The following is a 19,303-nucleotide window of genomic DNA, read 5'->3' on the forward strand; positions in this document are numbered from 1 at the left end:
AGGTTTACAAATGGCTGTCATGTAAATTTAAAATTTCATCCTCTCCACGGACTCCCTGGTTGCTCAATCCGGGGCCAGTAGCCCATATGGTGCTTTGTGAGATGTTGAAAAGGCAGCCCTGCTGGGCGAATGCTGAGGCAGCCTCTTGGGTCCAAGCCTGGCAAACAGATGGCACCTTTGTGTGCTTTATAAAAGCCACCCCTTTCTCCAGCTGATGCCACAGTGCACCAGGCCTGGCCTCAGCTGGCCGAGCGCACGCTGGATTTTAGCCCTGCTTGTCCCTTCAGCTGAGTGCTCTTGTGCAAAGCACGGCCTACGCGACAAGACACCGTGGGCTTTGGCCAAAGTCGGTGCATGTTTTTTATTTATATTCTTGTTTGACCTCTGATTTTGGCCAAGCTATTCCCTTTTCGAAAACCCTTCTGGGGCCCTCCACACACTGGTCCTTGTTTGCCTGTGATCTCTGTGTCTAATCACTGTGAAGATAAAGTGATATGCTAGGCTCATTGAAAGTGACATTATTGAATGGTAACCATTTAAAGAGAGTGTGGCGTTTTGCTGTTGTTATCAATAGGAAGCAAGATTTAAAAAAGGTTTATCTTCACACTTTCTCTGGAAGATCTTATCCAGATCCATGGCTTGATTAAGTACCACAGTTTTAGTTATAATCTTTGTGACACGTCCGTCCTTCCCACCCTGCATACAACCGCCTAAATATCAAGCAAACTCATCTCCATGTACAGAATTTAAATTCCTTTGCTGGAGAAAACAAACAAACAAACAAACAAACAAACTAACAAAACAACCAAAAAACCAAAAACCAAAACCAAACAAACCCTGGAGTGAACAGGAAGAAAGGAAAAGAAGAAGAATTATGGTCTCAGTAATCAAGTAAAGGGGTGGCTTTGGGGCAGAAAGGAAGGAAACGTGGGCCTCATGGGGAGGGCCAGATGTGAACAAGGAATTAAAGCCTAGACTCTTAAGTAGAGCTGGTTTTAGGTGCTAGTGTTTGAAATGGCAGGAAGTATGTGGTTACTGCTTTGGAAAATGAATGAAGGTACTAGTTAATCTGTGTGAGAATCACTGACTCCCTAGTGCTGGTATACAGGCTTTTCCAAGCAGCCGTTAGAAATTGGTTTGATTGGAGCTAGTTATAGTTGAGGAGGAAAAGGTAGTGGAACTCTGGAGTAGTACCAAAACTTAAACCATGCAAACGTGTGGTTCTGGGGTGCAGAGTGTTCTGGGGTGATGAGTACTGATGAGAATGCCACTGTTGTGGCCTCCAACTCTTCAGTCCCTCCCTGCAACGGAAGTGTGTGTCCAGGGGCGCCTGGGTGGCTCAGTCAGTTAAGTGTCCAACTTTAGCTCAGGTCATGATCTCACGGTTTGTGAGTTCAAGCTTCGCATCGGGCTCTGTGCTGACAGCTCAGAGCCTGGAGCCTGCTTCTGATTCTGCCTCTCTCTCTCTTTCTCTGCCCCTCCTCACTCACGCTCTGTCTACCTCTGTCTCTCAAAAATAAAAATAAAACATTAAAAAAGTAAAAAAGAAATGTGCATCCAGGTACTACTTTGCCACATGACTTTGCAAGGCCTCCTGCAAGCAGAGTACATATCCTACTCAGTGGCTTTGGGGCTTGGCCATGCTTTGATTAATAGAATATGGGTGGAATTGATGGTGTGCTAGTCCAGACTGGGGCTCCAAGAGACATCCTGTCATGGATTTTCATAGCACTCTTGAACCTCTTTCTTCTGAGATGAGAGGAGTCTGCTCTAGGGAGTCACAGCTTCTCCAGCCTGGGTCCTAGAATGAAGACATGTAGCAGAACTGAATCCACATATTGAAGCCAAGTCCAGCTCTGCTGCAGGCCAGTGAGCCAAAGCAATATATGTTTGCTGTTGCAAGCAACTGACAACTGGGATTGTTACAGATCATAATCACAGCAGAAATAGCTAATTAATACAGATGTTAAGCTTCGGGGGGACCTCGAATATGAAATTACATGTTTGAATTTTTTGGTAGCTCCCCATTATCTTCAAGGTAAAATGATATGTAACACAGGCTTTTGTTTACAAATCCAGGCCTACATCTTGTACTTTTTCACTTGCTCTTAAATTCAGATGCACTGAACTCCTTGCCTTTTGTACCTCTTTGCCTTTGCCATGTGACTGCTTTCACCTGAAATGCCTTTTTGTTCTTTGATTCCACAATTTGGATCTTAACCCACTTCCGTACACACTATTTATTTTCTGGTCTCAGCTTTGCCATTGAATTCCTTGGCAAGCCCATATGATAGCGAAAGATTGAATTGGGTTAGATACCCACATTTTCCCTATATTTTCATGAAAACTATTTCCTCCTCTTTTTCATTAGGTAGAGACCCTTAGGAGAAGAGATTTGTTTGTTCATCTCTGTATATTCTGGGCCAGCACAGTGCCTGACCAGTGAGTGCTCAGAAAGTGTTTCCTGAATCTGTTTCAAGGATGAGATATCTCATGTTCAGAGAGGATACATGGAAGTAATACAGCCATGGCCAGAATGCACATAGCCCTCTGCTCTCTCTCTGGGACCAGGCTGCCTTGTGGAATCCTACCTGCAGTTGTTTAGTGAAGCAGAGCAACATTACTCATAAGCAAATTGATTTTTAACATTAGCCTGCATTAAGCATCACCAGGAAGATAAATTTGTTGTGATTTGCTGCACACCATGAACTATATTCTAAAGTCATATAGAAATAAGTTTCAGCTCATCTACATTCAAATCACATTCTTTCCCACTAACATGAGTAATCAAGGATCAGTTGTGCCTCCGGAGAGGAAGCCTAGAGTGTCATAGCTGGGGGAGACCTCAAGGATCATGTACTCACTCCCTTGCATGTTCAGATGAAAGAGTCTAGAAAGGTCCAGTGAGGTTTTACAACTTCGCCAAAACACCCAGTGTCAAAGGAGCACCCAAGAAATCAAGTATCCCAGTTCCTAGTCCAGTGCTAGTTTTTAGGACACTAAGGAAATACCCAGACTTCTTTGGATTTTACTCTGGCGTTTATTATTTGAAACTGTTTCTGGGTATCGTCTCGGCTGACCTCCTTGTCTGAAGTGGTCATAGTCTGAAGTGGTTTGGGCAACCTGCCGTTTTATTTCTCTATATGGTTTTACACAGTTGTGAGATGCTCTTCTGTGGGAAAGGGGTGGAACAGGCACAGGGCAGGTGTATCCTAAAGTTCAGCACTGCCTGGAGGGAGGTTGGGCCATGTTCTCAGTCAGTCAACTTCATTCTGAGGTGGGTACAGAGGAAAGGGAAACTATGTGAAAACTGTGCTTGCCATGGCATTGTCCATTCCCAGCTAAGACCAGGCCCCATGCTCAGAGACTCCAAGTACTTTGAGAAAATTCATGGGATACCAAAGCAAGAAACGAAGTGAGCGTTGATCAAGGACATCCTCTAGGCTTGAAATATTTGGGATTGTGGACTCTGAACTAGCTGTATTCATCTCCACCCCACCTGCGCCTGGTATTGACATGTACTCTTTGAGGGTGATAGACAAACTGCATGTATCCAAAGGAGGATACCACACTGTTGAAGATACTTTATATCCTGTACAGGGAGGAACAGCAAAACAACAACTACGAAAACCAAACCATGGGGGAGTGTAGACAGAAGGAAGAGAGATATTGGGGGTGTTTGATCATGCTCTTCGGATATCTGTCAGGGCAGAGCTGGCTTATTAGTAGGCAGCTGGATGCTCATGTCTACGTGCATTCCATCTATTGCAATCTGCTGGTTTGGTTTAAAAATGAAGAAAATCTGGACTTGCACAGATATGCAGTTTGAAAAATGATGTTAATTGCAATGTGGAATCTGAAACCATATTAATGAACTTTTCATATTCTGTTATACTAAAATCCATTGGTGTAGCTTGCATTTTGGATGGAACTTTTGCCCATGCATGGTCTTGTAACACTATCCATTGGTCATTTGGGAAATAATTGGCTCACTGATTTAGGCAACTTCCACATGTGGACACATTTTATTATACAGTATCAAACTATAGTAGTAGTTAGTATATAGTATAGTAGTTAATATCACCATCAATATTTTTAAATCAGAAAAGTATTTAAACATTGGGGGGGCTGTTCAGCTCAGGGTGGCAGATATAAGTTTTCCTAAATTCTGTTTTTAGCCTGAAAGCTTAGATTTTCTATCATTAGCCACAATTTTTAGTTTTTCTTTATGTGACAGGCTCTGTTCATTCATTTTCAAGATGATGCCTGCCAAATACCCAAGTCTGAAGAACCATAGTTTATCTGTCAGTTATTCTTTCAAGCAAAAGTGACGTTTTGTGGGAAAAGTGGCTGGTTCAGCTTGCAATTCAACCAATTGCACAAATATTTTCCCTTGAGATAACTTTCCTAATTGAGAATGCAGCAGAAGTATTTTATGTGTACTTTCCCTTTTGTCACACAGAATATTAAAAAAAAAAAAACAGATCCAAGAGTTGAGATTTAATGAAATTAACAGTTTTTACTGCTTTGTCAATGTTATGGACCAAATTGTGTCTTCCCCAAAATTCATATGTTGAAGTCTTCTCTCCCAGTACCTCAGAATGTGGCTGTATTTAGAATTAGGGTTTTTTTTTTAATGTTTATTTTTGAGAGAGAGAGAGAGAGAGAGACAGAGAGAGACAGAGAGAGACAGAGAGAGACAGAGAGAGTGTGCATGAGTGAAGGAGGGGCACAGAGAGAGAGAGAGGGAGACATAGAACAAAAATAGGCTCCAAGCTCTGAGCTGTCGGCACAGAGTCCCATGCAGGACCTGAACTCATGAACTGTGAGATGATGACCTGCGCCAAAGTTGGACACTTAACCGACTGAGCCATGCAGGTGCCCCTAGAATTAGGTTTTTAAAGCTATGGTTGAAATGAGACCATTTGGATTGGAATAGGATGGATCCTAATCTAGTCTGACTGGTATCCTTATAAAAAGGAAATTTGGACACATAAAGAGAAAAGAACCCAAGGTTATGCATACCCAGAGGAAAGGCCATCTCTATGAGGACACAGAGAGAAGGTGGCCATCTATAAGCTGAGGAGAGAGGCCTCAGGAGGAATCAAATCTGCAGGCACCTTGATCTTGAACCTTCAGCCTCAGAATTAAGAAAATAGATCTCTGTTGTTTAAACCGTATTGCATGTGATATTTAATTATGGCAGCCCTGGAAAACTAATACAGTTCATGAATCTGGCTTTTTACCACCTGATAATAATATGGCAGTAAAGAATACAATGACTAGTAATCCAGCATGGATGCCACTGCTTTGATTTGTGCTAAAGGGCTAGAAGTTTCACCATCAGTGCAAAACTCAACAGAATGAAAAAGGCAAGTAGTGTTTTGGTATTATTGTGAAAATAGTTCTTCGCTCATGGAGTCCCTGTAAAGGTCTTGGGGACCCGACAGGTCCATGGGCTGTACTTTGGGAGCTACTGTTCTACATCTGTTCTCTACCGCTCAGCATGCTCGCCTTGCTTGCTGGTGATTAGCAGATCAATTGTATCATATGCTTTGACTGATCAATGAATAAGTGATCAGAAGCCATTGTGACCAGCAGCCTCCAGTTCTGTAAAAATGAGAAAATAGGCCCAAATACTTTGGTTGAATCTCTAGAGTCAAGGACCATGGATCTGTAGGTCATCGGCTACTGGTTTCTTCTTTGCAATAGTACTCCGGGGGTCAGATGCTAGATCCAGGACGGTTGTGTTTTGGTGACAGATGGAGCAGTCAGTGAAGGGACAGAGTCTGACTATGTTATCTTCAGTAACCATACAACATTTCTGTGGCAGTATTTCAGACTTTCCATTAAAAATGGTGTTGACTGCGGCACCTGGGTGGGTCAATTCGTTAGGTGTCTGACTTCCACTCAGGTCATGATCTCACAGCTCATGAGTTCAAGCCCTGTGTCAGGCTCTTTGCTAATAGCTCAAAGCCTGAAGCCTGCTTCAGATTCTGTGTCTCCATCTCTCTCTGCCCCTCCCCCTCCTGCATGCTGTCTTTCTCTCAAAAATAAATAAACATTAAAAAAAGTTTTTTAAAATGATGTTTACTTATTTAACAAGCAGGTATTTGGGATGGTAACTTGAGTATTTGGCAAAACGATAAAGAAGAGGAATAGAGCAAAATGCTTGCAAGGTTACTGGGTCAAGTAATATACTTAGCAACTGGATCAGGATAGAAATTACAAGAGGCCAGGCTTTTGAACAGAACATAATATAAAGTCCCAAGTATAGATAAATCTAGTCAAGTTCCCCTCATTTAAGGGACTCTTGCTATACCCCGACTGTTGTCAAAACCCTTTCTTTCCTTTTTCTTTTTAGAGAGAGAGAGTACACAAGCAGAGAAGGGGCAGAGAGAGAAGGAGAGAGAAAATCCATGCCCCCACAGAGTCCAATGTGCGGCTCAACCTCATGACTGTGAGATCATGACCTGAGCCAAAATCAAAAGTCAGATGCTCAACTGACTGAGCCACCCAAGTGCCCCTATCAAAACCTTTTCTTACCTTCTTCTGGGGTACTTACCCGACTTTGGAGAAATGAGCTTGACAATCAGTTGGTCGGAGTTCATCGGTACATCTGTAGAAGTCAGGGAATACTCCCTTCCCCTAAGAGGAACACTTGATTTTGAGTATTATCATTATCTCAGATCTTGAAAGGCATTGGTTTTAAAGATACCTCACTTGTGTCTTTGTCTTGAACAAGAATAATCCTAAATGCACAATATCACCATTAGGTGGTTTTCTTATTTATTTTACCTATGTAGTCAGCAACAGAGTTCTTTGTTGTCTTAGAAATATGTGATATGGGGCGCCTGGGTGACTCAGTCGGTTGAGCTTCCAGGTTCCTGGTCAGGTCGTGATCTCACGTGATCTCACGGTTCGTGGATTCGAGCCCCGCATCGACCCAATGACAGCTAGCTCAGAGCCTGGAGTCTGCTTTGGATTCTGTATTTCCCTCTCCAACCCTCCCCTGCTTGCACTGTCTCTCTAGGTCTCTCAAAAATAAATAAAAAACATAAAAAATTAAAAAAAAGAGAAATATGTGATATGAACATACCATTTTAATTTGTTCAAATACATTCCTGTTCAGGGAGTTCTTTGAGCAGAGCAGTATTTTTAAAGAAGGTATGCTAATTATCAAGAAACATATGGCATTTTACTTTTTCCCTACTTAAACTTGCCACAGACTACTTGGCCACTTAAAAATAAAAACTTTAAAAAGCATTTTATGGGGCGCCTGGGTGGCTCAGTTGGTTAAGTGTCTGGCTTTGGCTCAGGTCATAATTTCACAGTTTGTGGGTTGGAGCCCGCGTTGGGCTCTGTGCTGACAGCTAGCTCAGACCCTGGAGCCTGCTTCAGATTCTGTGTCTCCCTCTCTCTCTGACCCTCCCCTGCTTGCATTGTCTCCCTCTGTCTCTCAAAAATAAATAAAAAAAACATTTAAAAAAATTAATAAAAAGCATTTTATTATAAAGTTTTTGAAATATTCCAAAAAAGAGGTTAATAGAATCAATATCTATAGACTCAATTACCTAGATTTAACAATGGTTAATATTTGCTGTCTTTGCTATTTATTTTGGTCCAGTATTTAAAAATAAATTATAAGCATCATGACAATTCTTAAACATTTCAGCATGAATTTTTGAAAAACAAAGTATTTTCCTGCATAACTATAGTACCACTTCCCACCTAATAAAGTTAACAATTCCCTAAAAATCATTTAATAGCCAGTCTACAACCAGATTTTCCTAATTTATGCCCAAATGTCTTTTATAGATTTTAAAAAATTTATTTATTTATTTTGAGAGAGAGAAAGAAAGAGTGAGGGGGAGAGAATGTGAATGTGGGAGGGACAGAAAGGAGAGAGAGAATCCCAAGCAGGCCTTGTATTGTTGATGTGGAGCCCGATGTGGGCCTTGAACCCACAAACTGTGAGATCATGACCTGAGCTGAAACCAAGGGCCAGACTGAGTCACCCATGTGCCCCTGTTTGTTTGTTTTTTTGATAGAGGTTTTTTTTTTCATGTTAATTAATTAATTTTAAATGTTTATTCATTTATTTTGAGACAGAGAGACAGAATGAGTGTGCACGCATATGAGCTGAGGGAGGGGCAGAGAGAGGGGGAGAATCTCTCTGTTAGGCCAGAGCCTGATTTTGGGGCTCGAACTCATCAACCGTGAGATCATGACCTGAGCTGAAACCAAGAGTCAGAAGCTCAACCGACGGAGCCACCCAGGTGCCCCTACAGACAATTTTTAAAAACAGGATTCGGCTCAGGTCATGATCTCATGGTTTGTGAGTTCAAGCCCTGCATTTGTTCTCTGCTGTCAGCACAGAATCTGTTTCAGATCCTCTGTCTCCCTCTCTCTCTGCTCCTCCTCCGCTTACTCTCTCTCACCCTCTGAAAAATAAATAAACATTAAAAAGCAATAAATAAAAACAGCAGATTTTGCTGGAAGATTATGCCTTTCATTTGGTGCTAAATCTTGGAAATTTCTTCAATAGTTGTCCTCCTTCCACTGCTTTCTCTCCATTGTACTTTGTTTTCTCATAACATTGATTATTGAGGGGATGGGGGCTGTTCTGTTGATTATCTTACCTTCTGGATTTGTCTCATTGTTTCTTTGTGGAATCCATTAACTTGTGCTTCTAGCTCCTTGTCTCCTTTTAAAACTAAAGGTTGGATTAGGTTGAGTTTATTTACCGATTTGGGGCAGGAGTCCTGTGTGGAGGACGCTGTGTCTTGTGAACTGCATCATGTCAAGATGGACATGAATGAGACTAAGATCGATCCCTAGGATAAGATGGTGACAGAAAAATCTATCTTTTGTAAAGGTACATATTCCCATTGCAACCAGCAAGTAAAGTGCTTTAAAACTTCTTTTTGGCTTGGAATATTTTTTTTCTGCATGATTTCTTGTGTGAAGCAGGCAGCTATTCTGTAACTGTGAATGCCTCCAGTCTGCTACACCAGAGAGAAATGTTAAAAACTCGTCGCTGTAGCCTGAAAAATTAATATCTAAAATGGTTTGCTCTTTTAGAAAATGAGTAATCCAAGGATGATATGTTCCATTTCTGTACTGAAAGTAAGAGTTTCATTTAAGTGTTATCTCTGAGAATTGTTTAAATTCCCCGAAAATGGACACTTCTGATTTTATTTTGATTGAGTTGATGTATTTTTTCCTTTAAACTATAAGCCTGGTTATTTTGCACAACCTGGGAGGAAGCCTGGGTATAGTTTTATTCCCCTATGCATTGCTTTTGCTCTTCCAGACTTAAAAAGAGCAATTGGAGTTGGTGTGCTAACTGGGGATTGTAATCCCTGGATGAAGAGATTAATCCCTGTGCTCTTGGATCAAACATGTGCAGGCTCAAGAAAAGAGTGAAGGAGAGTCCAAGAGTCGGAAAGTCTCAGATCTATGGTATTAACATTGACTGATCGTATGAAGTGAACAGAAATATTAGTTCATTCCCAGGAAATATCTTTCAAAAACACACAGTTTAAGGGGGCAGGGACAAATTGTGCCTTTGCTCTGCAATGAGGAAACCCCTTGATGGCATTCCGTCACAGAGGGAGATTCCTTGACTCTGAAATAAAATTCCTGGTTATGCTAGATCTTCCACTGTCTTCAAAGACCAGCTCAGGATTTCTCTCCAAGAGCATTTCCCAGCTAACTCTACCTGCAAAATTCCCACGACAGTCTTCTGTTTACTTATTTGTGACTTTCTGATAGCTCACAGTTTATTCATGAAGAGTCTATTCTCCATCGCATGATGGGTCATCTGTCCAGGACTGCCCAGTGGCGACCTTCTTGCCATCTCTACTCCCTCATTCCACAGTTTCCTCATTCGAACAAGACACATGAATGGTTTGGACTTGGGGATTTGATGTCAGAGGTTCATCTTGTGAATCCACTTCTGGTTATTAAAAAAAAATTGGACTCTTTAAGCATGTCATATTGCAATGAGATGAAATTCATTTCCCAACAATTGCTTGCCAGCACTTGTTTTGTTTTGTACTAGGTATCAAGCTCTTTGAGGGGAGGAAGTGTGCAAATTAGACAGACCTGGGTTCACCTGGGTTCATCATCTGCCAGTGTGGGACCAGGACACAGGCTCACAGCCATTGTTACTTGCATTCTCTTTACGCCTTCCAGGATATTCTCTTTTACACTGCCCCACGTATATTTAATAAGTGTTAAAATGTATGGTTGGGATTATTTATTACTGATGACTTTGGTGATAGTTGCCCACATTCTGAAACAGTTGCAGTAGATGATATGGAGGACATCCCTACAGAAAGGAGTCAGGAGGCCAGAGGGCAATGAAGCTCATATACTGTTTTCCCCCGGACACTCAGAGGACTCCTCCTAATGCAGCATACAGCGGGGATCACAGCTGGTGTTTTTGAATTAAGGCTTAATGAACTTCAAGGTCTGTGGTACCCATCACGGTGAAACACAGCAATACAAAAACATTTTTTCTTTTTTTCCTTTCCTTGGCATTTTGCCATTACCACTCTCTACCACCCAGAATACCTCAGAAATTTCCTTTCCCCAACGTTGTTATTGTGGTTAATTGCTATAAAACTTAGAGGCACAAAATTACTACAGTCACAAAAATCAATAAGTAAAATACTAAGAACCTGAAAAAAAATGGATAAAGGACAAATAAAGAAATTTAGTCACTGGTTAACAAACGTAGAAAAATAAACCATCCAGTAATAAAAAATGTAAATAAAGCATTAACAAACCATTTTTCCCCTGACAGATATTTAAACAATGCTTTTGTTATAAAAGGTGATGTTCCCAATGCTGGCAAGATGTTGATAACAATATAAATGTTTGTTTTTTATTGAGAGCCAATTATTTAATATCAAGAGGGTGAAAATATTCATACTAGTTTGAGGAAATACTTCCACTTTGAGGAACTGACTATGTGAAAATGCTATGTATGTTTGAATATAAAGTGAGGTTTATTATCTTCAGAGAAGAGAGTCCCTTATATTTGATTCCTTACAAAAGTTACAAAAAGCAGTATTCCAATTCTTTTACATAGTTATTTTATTTTGTGTGGTGAGTACAGATTAGTAAAGATGCATTAACCTAGAATGATCTCAATCAATGCTAGTTCATGGCTACTTATAAAAATCTTGGATGAGATCAGTGAAAAAGATGATGAAGTGATTTAACAAGGATTTATTTAGTAACTATTCTAGAGTATGCTTTCGAAATGACAAATGTTCAACATTGGTTAAATGTCTGTTGTTTCAGAGTCTTTTATAATTTATTATTATTATTTAACAACATTTATTTATTTTTGAGAGATAGAGCACGAGCAAGGGAGGAGCAGAGAGAGAGGGAAACACAGAATCTGAACCAGGCTCCAGGCTCTGAGCTGTCGCCTGACCTGGGGCTCAAACCCAGGGACTATGAGGTCATGACCTGAGCTGAAGTCAGACGCCCAACTGACTGAGCCATCCAGGCGCCCCTTCAGAGTCTTTAATTTATTTATTTATTTTAAGTTTTTTTATGTTTATTTATTATTGAGACAGAGAGAAATAGAGCATGAGTGGGGTAGGGGAAGAGAGAGAGGGAGACACTGAATCCTAAGCGGGCTCCAGGCTCTGAGCTGTTAGCACAGAGCCCGATGCAAGGCTCAAATCCATGAGCTTGAGATCATGACCTGAGCCGAAGTGGGATGCTTAACCAACTGAGCCACCCAGATGTCCCTTTCAGAGAGGGTCTTTTAAAGTAAATGTTTTGTTGTGGAGATTGGGAATATTTGCTTATAGCATAAATGGCAAAACAACAGTTCTAACGTTTTATGAATAGGTATCATGATTGAAAAATGTTTTAGTAATAGCTTCATATATGGATTCATAATGTGCTATAATTCAAACAACTTAAACACAAGTGGGCTTGATAGGCTTTGGAAAAATGTTTACAGATTAAAAGAAGCAGCTCTACTGAGGACAAATAAATTGATTTGAGAAGGTTGTGAAGAATTTGAAAAAAATTTTATGAACTATGATGATAGAAAAAAGCAATATTTCAAAATGAATATACTATTTCATATAATATGTGATTTTAAATATGTACATATAACTAAGTTAATGTATTAAATGTTTTAAAGTAGAATTTGATAATTTCATCTACAACCCTAAGGGTTTATATATTCTCTCAGAGAAGAGAGTCCCTTATATTTGATTCCTTACAAAAATTACAAAAAGCAGTATTCCAATGCTTTTACACAGTAATTTTATTTTGTGTGGTTGAGTACAGATTAGTGAAGATGCATTAACTAAGAATATATTCAAGTTGGCTAAAAACCTTTAGTTTGAATCTTCTAAAAGAGAAATGAGGACTACTTCATATTTACATATAAACAAACTTTATATATATATTTATCCTTATATATATATGTATATATATGTTAGTTTTAGATAATAAAAAATCATATACACATATGGTCATTACAGCAATTTAAAAAATATATTTATTTATTTTGAGAGAGACGTAGAAAGTGCATGAGTGGAGATGGGGCAGACAGAGAGGAACAGAGAGAACCCCAAGTGGGCGCTGTGCTGTCAGTGCAGAGCCCAATGTGGGGCTCTATCCCACGAACCCTAAGGTCATGACCTGAGCCAAAATCACTGAGCCAAAATCAAGACTTGGAAGCTTAACCAACTGAGCCACCCAAGTGCCCTGGTCATTACAGCAATTTTAATAATAGGAAAAATGTAGAAGCCCTCTAAATTCTCATTCATAAGGAACTGATTAAGTAAACCATAGTCTGTTCTTAGACATAATATTAATGTGGCTCATTAAAAATACTGATTAGGAAAAGTTATCTAATAACATAAAGAATTGATTACATAATGTTAAAAAATATACAAATGTGTACATGAAGTATGTAATCAAACATTGAAAATCTATAATTGAAAAAGTGATAATCTATACATTGAAAAAGAAAACTGGGAAGGGATATACCAAAACAGTAACTGCAGTTGCTTTTTTGATGATGGTCCTGATTTTCTTTCCACATAGATTTCTGTCAGGAATTCTAGGGAGGAAAAAGAGCTCACATCATCGAATTCTAGCCTGACTAGTGTAGACAACATTCTCATTGTAGGCATCCACCTGAACTCATTCTGACAAGGATGTTTATTTCACTGCTGAATGGCAGTCAAGTATCACAAAGCTATTCCTGCTATTGAAACATATGTTGTTTTCCTCTTTGCCCCAGTTCTGCCCTCCTTTCTGCCTGGGCAAATTGATGTTCTCTGTGTGTTCCAGCTGGGCTTCTTCGTGGACATATTGGAAGAGAAGTGGCTTCTCTGGAAGACTCCATACTCTCCTGGTATGATCCACACTAAGCCTCCAAACAAAGAGAGAACAAACTTCCATCTTTCATTTTGGTCAGTGTTCAAGTTTTGAAAATGTCACCATGGTTGCTTAGTCTCTAGCTTACAGCCATTATCTCAATTAAAATACAATGCTTCCTCCCTCCCACTCCAACCTGAGAAAAACCAAAGCCTCAATCTACTTTTGTCATTCACTAAATTAGTGTGAATTGGTTTCAGGTCATTTTTTGATATCAGGCTTTCTTGGGAATAGATGGAAAGCATATGAGGGATGTGATGGGGAGGAGGGCCCAAGGGAAAGATACAGAAAGATAAGAATGGGGAGCCATGGATGACCTGCTTTTCAGGTTGTGGAGGGCTTTGGATCATCAAAGACTGGATTATTCGAGTTAGAGCTAAGCATTTTTTTTGTGTGTGTGTGGATTCTGCAGGATTCAAGGAGTCTGCACTTCTTGAATTCTCATATTTTCTTTCAGAGACCCTAAAGAAAATACCCATCCTAATATTGCCCCTTATATTTTTTGGAGGGGGGAGATCAGGTTAATATCAATATTCCAGTTCACAATAGTATTTTACCTGATACTAAGTCTTTGTTTCTTTTCTTGCATGTTGTCCTTGTTTTTTCTATTTTTCTTAGCTTTACTAAGTAGGCAGTATACAGCAGGGGCCATTTTCTTGGAGTAAAAAAATAGTAAGGAAATCTACAGACTTAGAGATGTTCAGGGTACAATCTCTCACAGATAGACTACAAAGAAATGACCTTGTGAGGCTTGGTATGAGCTAATAATGGTATTCTGATCATCAGAATCCCATTCCCATTGTTCTGCATGTGGAGTGAAGAAAGGTCCTGCTGCACATGGCTTTGAATGCCTGTATGGAGAGTGATCACCATGTGGGATTCGGAGAGTGAGATGAGCAAGGTCAATGATATACGAAAACATTCTGTCAAAATTTTGGGTAGATTTGCAGGTTTTTCTTAGGTATATGTAAAGTTGTAATACCTACTTTTCAATGGTTCCTTTAACTCTCAGCCTACTTAAATCTTAGTAAACTCAGTCTTCTTTTTTTTTAATTTTTAATGTGTTTTATTTATTTTTGAAAGACAGAAACAGTGTGAGCAGGGGAGGGTCAGAAAGAGAGGGAGATACAGAATCTGAAGTAGGCTCCAGGCTCTGAGCTAGCTGTCAGCACAGAGCCCGATGTGGGGCTCGAACCCACAAACCCACGAACTGTGAGATCATGACCTGAGCCAAAGCTGGACGCTTAACCAACTAAGCCACCCAGGCGTCCAAAACTCAGGCTTCTTAATTCCCAACAGGAAGCATTAAATCCCTAAAGATGCTAAGGAGACAGTCTCCCAGTCTCTCTTTGAGCAGGTGTTAGATGACTGATGGGATCACAAGTATGGGAATTTGTAAGAAGCTGATTCTCATGCCCTGCCCTGGGTAGTTGGCAGTTGCGACCCACATCTGTTGTGAACTGGCCCAAAGCCAGCGGCTTTTGTTCTCTGAATTGGAAAGGAACTCCAAAGGTGGGGGGTGTTAGGGGTATAGGGAACCACAGGATGTGGATGTTCTGGGTCTCCCGTGCCTCTTAAGGAAGATGCATCTGTTGGATTAAACAGCTGGTAGAAGACTGAGTCAGCAGAGGATGTGAGCAGTTTCCCAGCAGCCCTGTCCCACCCATCCCCTTAGAACATGGGCTTTTCCAGGTTTATTAGCCAATCTGCATAGTCAGTTTTGACTACTGGGATCAGTGTGATGGTGTGAACAATGCTGAACAAAGAAATCCTTCCTCCAGATGCAATGGAGGACAGATGGCATGGGGTGTGGAAGCCAAAAAGCCATGGCAGAACCATTCTAACCCCTCCTCATAAACAATCTATCCAGAAAGAAAGTTATTATAGGAAGTAAGTTTCTCTATTGTTTTTCTCATGAAAATAGAGGTTAATAAATCTCAGTGCAAAATTGTCTCCCCATCCCCTACAATCAATCTGTACTGATCGTTGAGTTAATGAGTCTATGTTGGATAGATCTTCAATTTTCATCACTGAATTCTCTGTGCAGAAACAATGTACAGGAACTGGGAGAAATATATCCAAATGGAATATAAGGTGGTTAGCGCCCTGCTTTATACATAGGTCTTGGAATCTTTGCACTGGAGAGAGGGGAAGAGTCAGATTCATTTACTTTACCTTGAACCCCTAGACTAACACAAGAGTATATTGACTTTTCCCAGGTTTCTTTGGGTAGACTAGATCTGCTGTAAATACATAGTAGAATGAAATATGGAATTAGAGAACAAATGCAGACCAGAGAGTTGGAACTGTCTAAGGTGACAATGCTTCTTTCTTCCAACGAAGGAATATGATTGGACAGCTCCTATTACAGTCCACAGAACTGGTGTATTCAAGCTTTTGCTCTGGAGCTTCATAGGATCCATACATCCTGTAGAATCTAAGATTTAGTTCTGAGCCTTTATAGGAGTGATATGTAGATAGCCCAAACTTTTCCTCTCAATGAGTATGGCAAATTACCATGATGAAGTAGCTGGTCCTGGAGTTAGCTAGAAACTTTCAAGTCTTTATGAGTTAGGTAACTGCAAGAGTCATAGTACTGATGAAGTTCAGGCTCAGTCCCCAAGTGCTGTTTCAGGGACAGATCTCTGAGAAAAATGCCCACAAGTGGTGCAAGGTGGAGCTAACTTTCTAGACTTGCATGGGTTCGGGTAGGACTGAGAAGCAAGAGCAGGAATGGGAAGGGACCTGGTTTGTGTCATTTCTCTGTTGAGATGCAAATGATCTGGAAACAATTATTGTGGGGGATATAAAGCTCAGGATGAGGGAGGCTGGAAGGAAAAACTGAGGAGTGGAAAGTTTGTAGGGTATCAACACTCTGTGAGTAGATTTTAAAGAAGAAAGTATGATATTATAAAGAGGAAGTCCAAGGATCAAGATTAGAGAAAGATATTAGAAATTGATGCTGCACAAGACATTAAGTAAATGATAGGTATGGAACAATAATACTAAGGGTATTTTTTATTAATGTTGTATTGTCCCAAGGTAGTTCAAGCTTGAGCCCTTTGTTTCTGATAACTGCCTGGGATAATGAAGAAATGGGAGAGAGAATCTCCATAGAGATTTCTGAAGAAATTCAAATTTTTAACTTGTACAGTGACCTTGTAATGGAAATAAGAATGCACAGGAAAGCCCTTTGGGAATTAGCTTCAGATGTGAAATACTAGAAAATACAAATAAGCCCAGAGCATTTACAGAAAAAGAAAATTCCATGCCTAGAGAATGATCAGATTTAACATAGTTTGGAACATATAATTTTCCATCAGAATATTGGTAACATTTCAGTAAACTCGGGTCTGGATGCCTTGTGATGAATAAAAATGGCAGCTGTTATTTTATGTGAGTTCAGTCAGAGAGACATGGGGCAATTTGTCTGATCCCTGATTCTTTGTTTAGCAGAACCTCTTGGCTCAGAAACACATTGAGATGTCTTATGTTTTTCAGGTCTTTTGTTTGTGACTGCTGTTTAGGGCTCTTATACCTGAGGACTTCGCCTTTTTCATCATGTGTCTATATGATGTGGGACACCCTGTATTAGAGACACAGATGACCTATTTGCAAGCCTTGCCTAAGACCTAATTAATATCAGTACCTCAAGTAGCTTACAAGATTGGATTCTAAGGCTATAATAAGGGAACATAGACTTCCTGGTCTTTTTCTTACTGTCCCAAAATATAATCAGATAATCCTCTGTCTTGGTACTTGGGAGCCAAGTTACTTTCTTGCAAAAACATTCTCAAGAGTTCCTTTAGAAAATCTAAGAAAGCTTAAGTCTGAAGACAAGCTATAGCCTGAAGCCCAGGCTGCTGACTTGAGCACAGATGGGAGAATGTTAACAGCCAAGAAATATGAGGTCTTTGGCTTCTTTCCCAGAACTGCCAGGCTAAGACCTTGGCAGAGACTCAACAGGAAACTGAACTCTATTTGCATATCCTTTTATACATGGGAGATTAAAAGCTTCAACCTTGAGTGATCACAGTTTTTGAGAATCATGATGAGGCATTAAAGAGAAGGAGGAGTGTCTCAAGGGAGGTGAGCTGGAGGCAAGGCAAGGTAGGTGTGAGGTTAGCAATGACTTTCAATCCCCTTTGATTAACCATGAGTGTATTTCATTTAGTTCTTTTTAAAAAATTCTATCCTCATTGGGTCACATAAAGGAATCGGCTAGGCAGAAATCTGTGCTTCCCAATGTTGGGAATCTGTCAAATTTGATCTCTTTTGTCCCATGGCTTCTTCCTTGTCTCTCTTCCTGCGCAAGGATCTATCATTTGTTGGTGGTGCTGAAGGGACCGTAGAGATCATTTAATATAAACTCTTTATTGTACAGATGAGCATCTGAGGCTTGAAGAAGTTCACTGACTTTCTAAAGTTATACAAAAGGAAGTAAGAGTTCTGACTCCCACCTCCCTTTTCCTCAACAGGCTGCTAGCTTTACTTAGGAGGTGGAAGTTTCCCCGGATCTCAGCTAGCTTCTTTCCAGCATGTGATTTGGCACAAGTACCCTTCACTATCTTCTCCCATCAGAAAATGCATTTCTGGCAAGAGAGCAGCTTTGATTTCCCTAGCTTTTCTTTCCAGTTCCCCTGGATAAGGTCCCTATAGTTTTTTAAAGGAAGAAGCCAGGGCACTGAAATGGGGATAGGGGCTATTTATCACTGGGACTCATTTAGGGGAATTGGATTTTCTTGGCCAAGTACTATAATGAAAACTAACCCCATGTAGGCAGCATGGTCAGCATGATGATGGACAAGTGTTGCCCTTCATAGATTAGTAGCCCCACTTTATAGGTTCCTTTGTAAGGGTGGGAAAAGATCTCTCAATTCCTAAAAAGGTGCATTAAATGTACCCTCAGACTGGGGAGGTCCTGTAGAAGAATGTCCTCAAAGCTAAATAGGGCAGACCTTTCTGAAGATTGAGAATTTAGTGCCTGGACCTCTGGAAAAGAGGAGGCACTGGTAATAATTGTAAGACACAGACCTCACACTACGTCAAAAATGATGACTTGTGCGTTACTGAAAAGGACCAGTATGAGAAAGTTCAGCCCAGGCAAACACCACAGGCTGGAGACTGAGGTGGGAAAGTGCCGACAGACATGCCATGGAAGTCTTGGATGCAAAATGTAAGGGTAGGATCATGGGTACCCAATTGGAAGTAGTTCTGCCTTCCTTACTTGGCTTCCTTTTACAGAGTAAAGCCTACTGCAGTCAGAAAGGACTCTGGAAAGGTACAAAGCCCACGGTTTTTTTTTTTTTGCCCACAGATATTATTTAAGAAATAGCTTTTAATAAGCTCCAGAAAAAGAAGACTCCTGAGTTGTGTAGCACAGTACGTTTGGAAGCAGGCTTCCTGGGCTTGTGTCCAAGTTCAGCCCTCACCAGCAGTCTGACATTGAGCAAAGCCTTGACCTCTTCTTGCTTCAGTGCCTTCATTTGTAAAATTAGGATAATAATGACAATGGGTTGCTGTGAAAATTAAACAAATTAAAACATGCAAACTACTTTGAGCAGTGATCTGTAGATAGAAAAGTATCCTCCATGACTGTAGGCCATCAGTTATTATTACTAGTACCTCTTTACAGTTGTTGATGATTTCCATTTTAAGGAGATTTTCATTTTTAACTTCTTTTTGCTGAAATCTCAGAATGTTTTCTCTTTTTCTCAATTCCTAGGAAATGTGGACAACTGGTCATAGAGTCACAGAGGGTAAGAACTGGAAAGGACCTCAGGCTGTATCAATTCCAGCCTCTTTACCCTATATAAATGAGCCTGGGAGGTGATGGGTTCAAGTTCTCACAGGGTAGAACTAGGTTTTGAACACA

The 19,303-nt window shown here is 40.3% G+C and overlaps 1 protein-coding gene, 1 long non-coding RNA gene and 1 gene segment (V, D, J or C); 1 reads left to right on the forward strand and 2 right to left on the reverse strand.

The window, feature by feature from the left end:
* LOC115301965 overlaps window positions 1-19,303 on the reverse strand; it is a 550,585-nt gene that overhangs the window by 104,436 nt on the left and 426,846 nt on the right.
* Window positions 13,192-14,143, reverse strand: LOC115301993. Its single transcript, XR_003913378.1, has 2 exons — window positions 13,986-14,143; window positions 13,192-13,423 (listed from the first exon to the last, which is right to left on the reverse strand). It is a non-coding gene; the product is annotated as an uncharacterized LOC115301993 (long non-coding RNA).
* The window catches only part of LOC115301964, a 53,297-nt gene continuing 48,243 nt past the window's right edge, over window positions 14,250-19,303 (forward strand). The window contains exons 1-3 of the mRNA XM_029951984.1: window positions 14,250-14,329; window positions 15,210-15,318; window positions 19,154-19,187. Coding sequence (XP_029807844.1) covers window positions 15,215-15,318; window positions 19,154-19,187 — 138 coding nt within the window. The 5' untranslated portion in view covers window positions 14,250-14,329; window positions 15,210-15,214. The remainder of the gene's footprint in view (window positions 14,330-15,209; window positions 15,319-19,153; window positions 19,188-19,303) is intronic.

Source organism: Suricata suricatta, chromosome 9 (assembly GCF_006229205.1).
Source record: "Suricata suricatta isolate VVHF042 chromosome 9, meerkat_22Aug2017_6uvM2_HiC, whole genome shotgun sequence".
Classification (NCBI taxonomy): Eukaryota; Metazoa; Chordata; class Mammalia; order Carnivora; family Herpestidae; genus Suricata; species Suricata suricatta.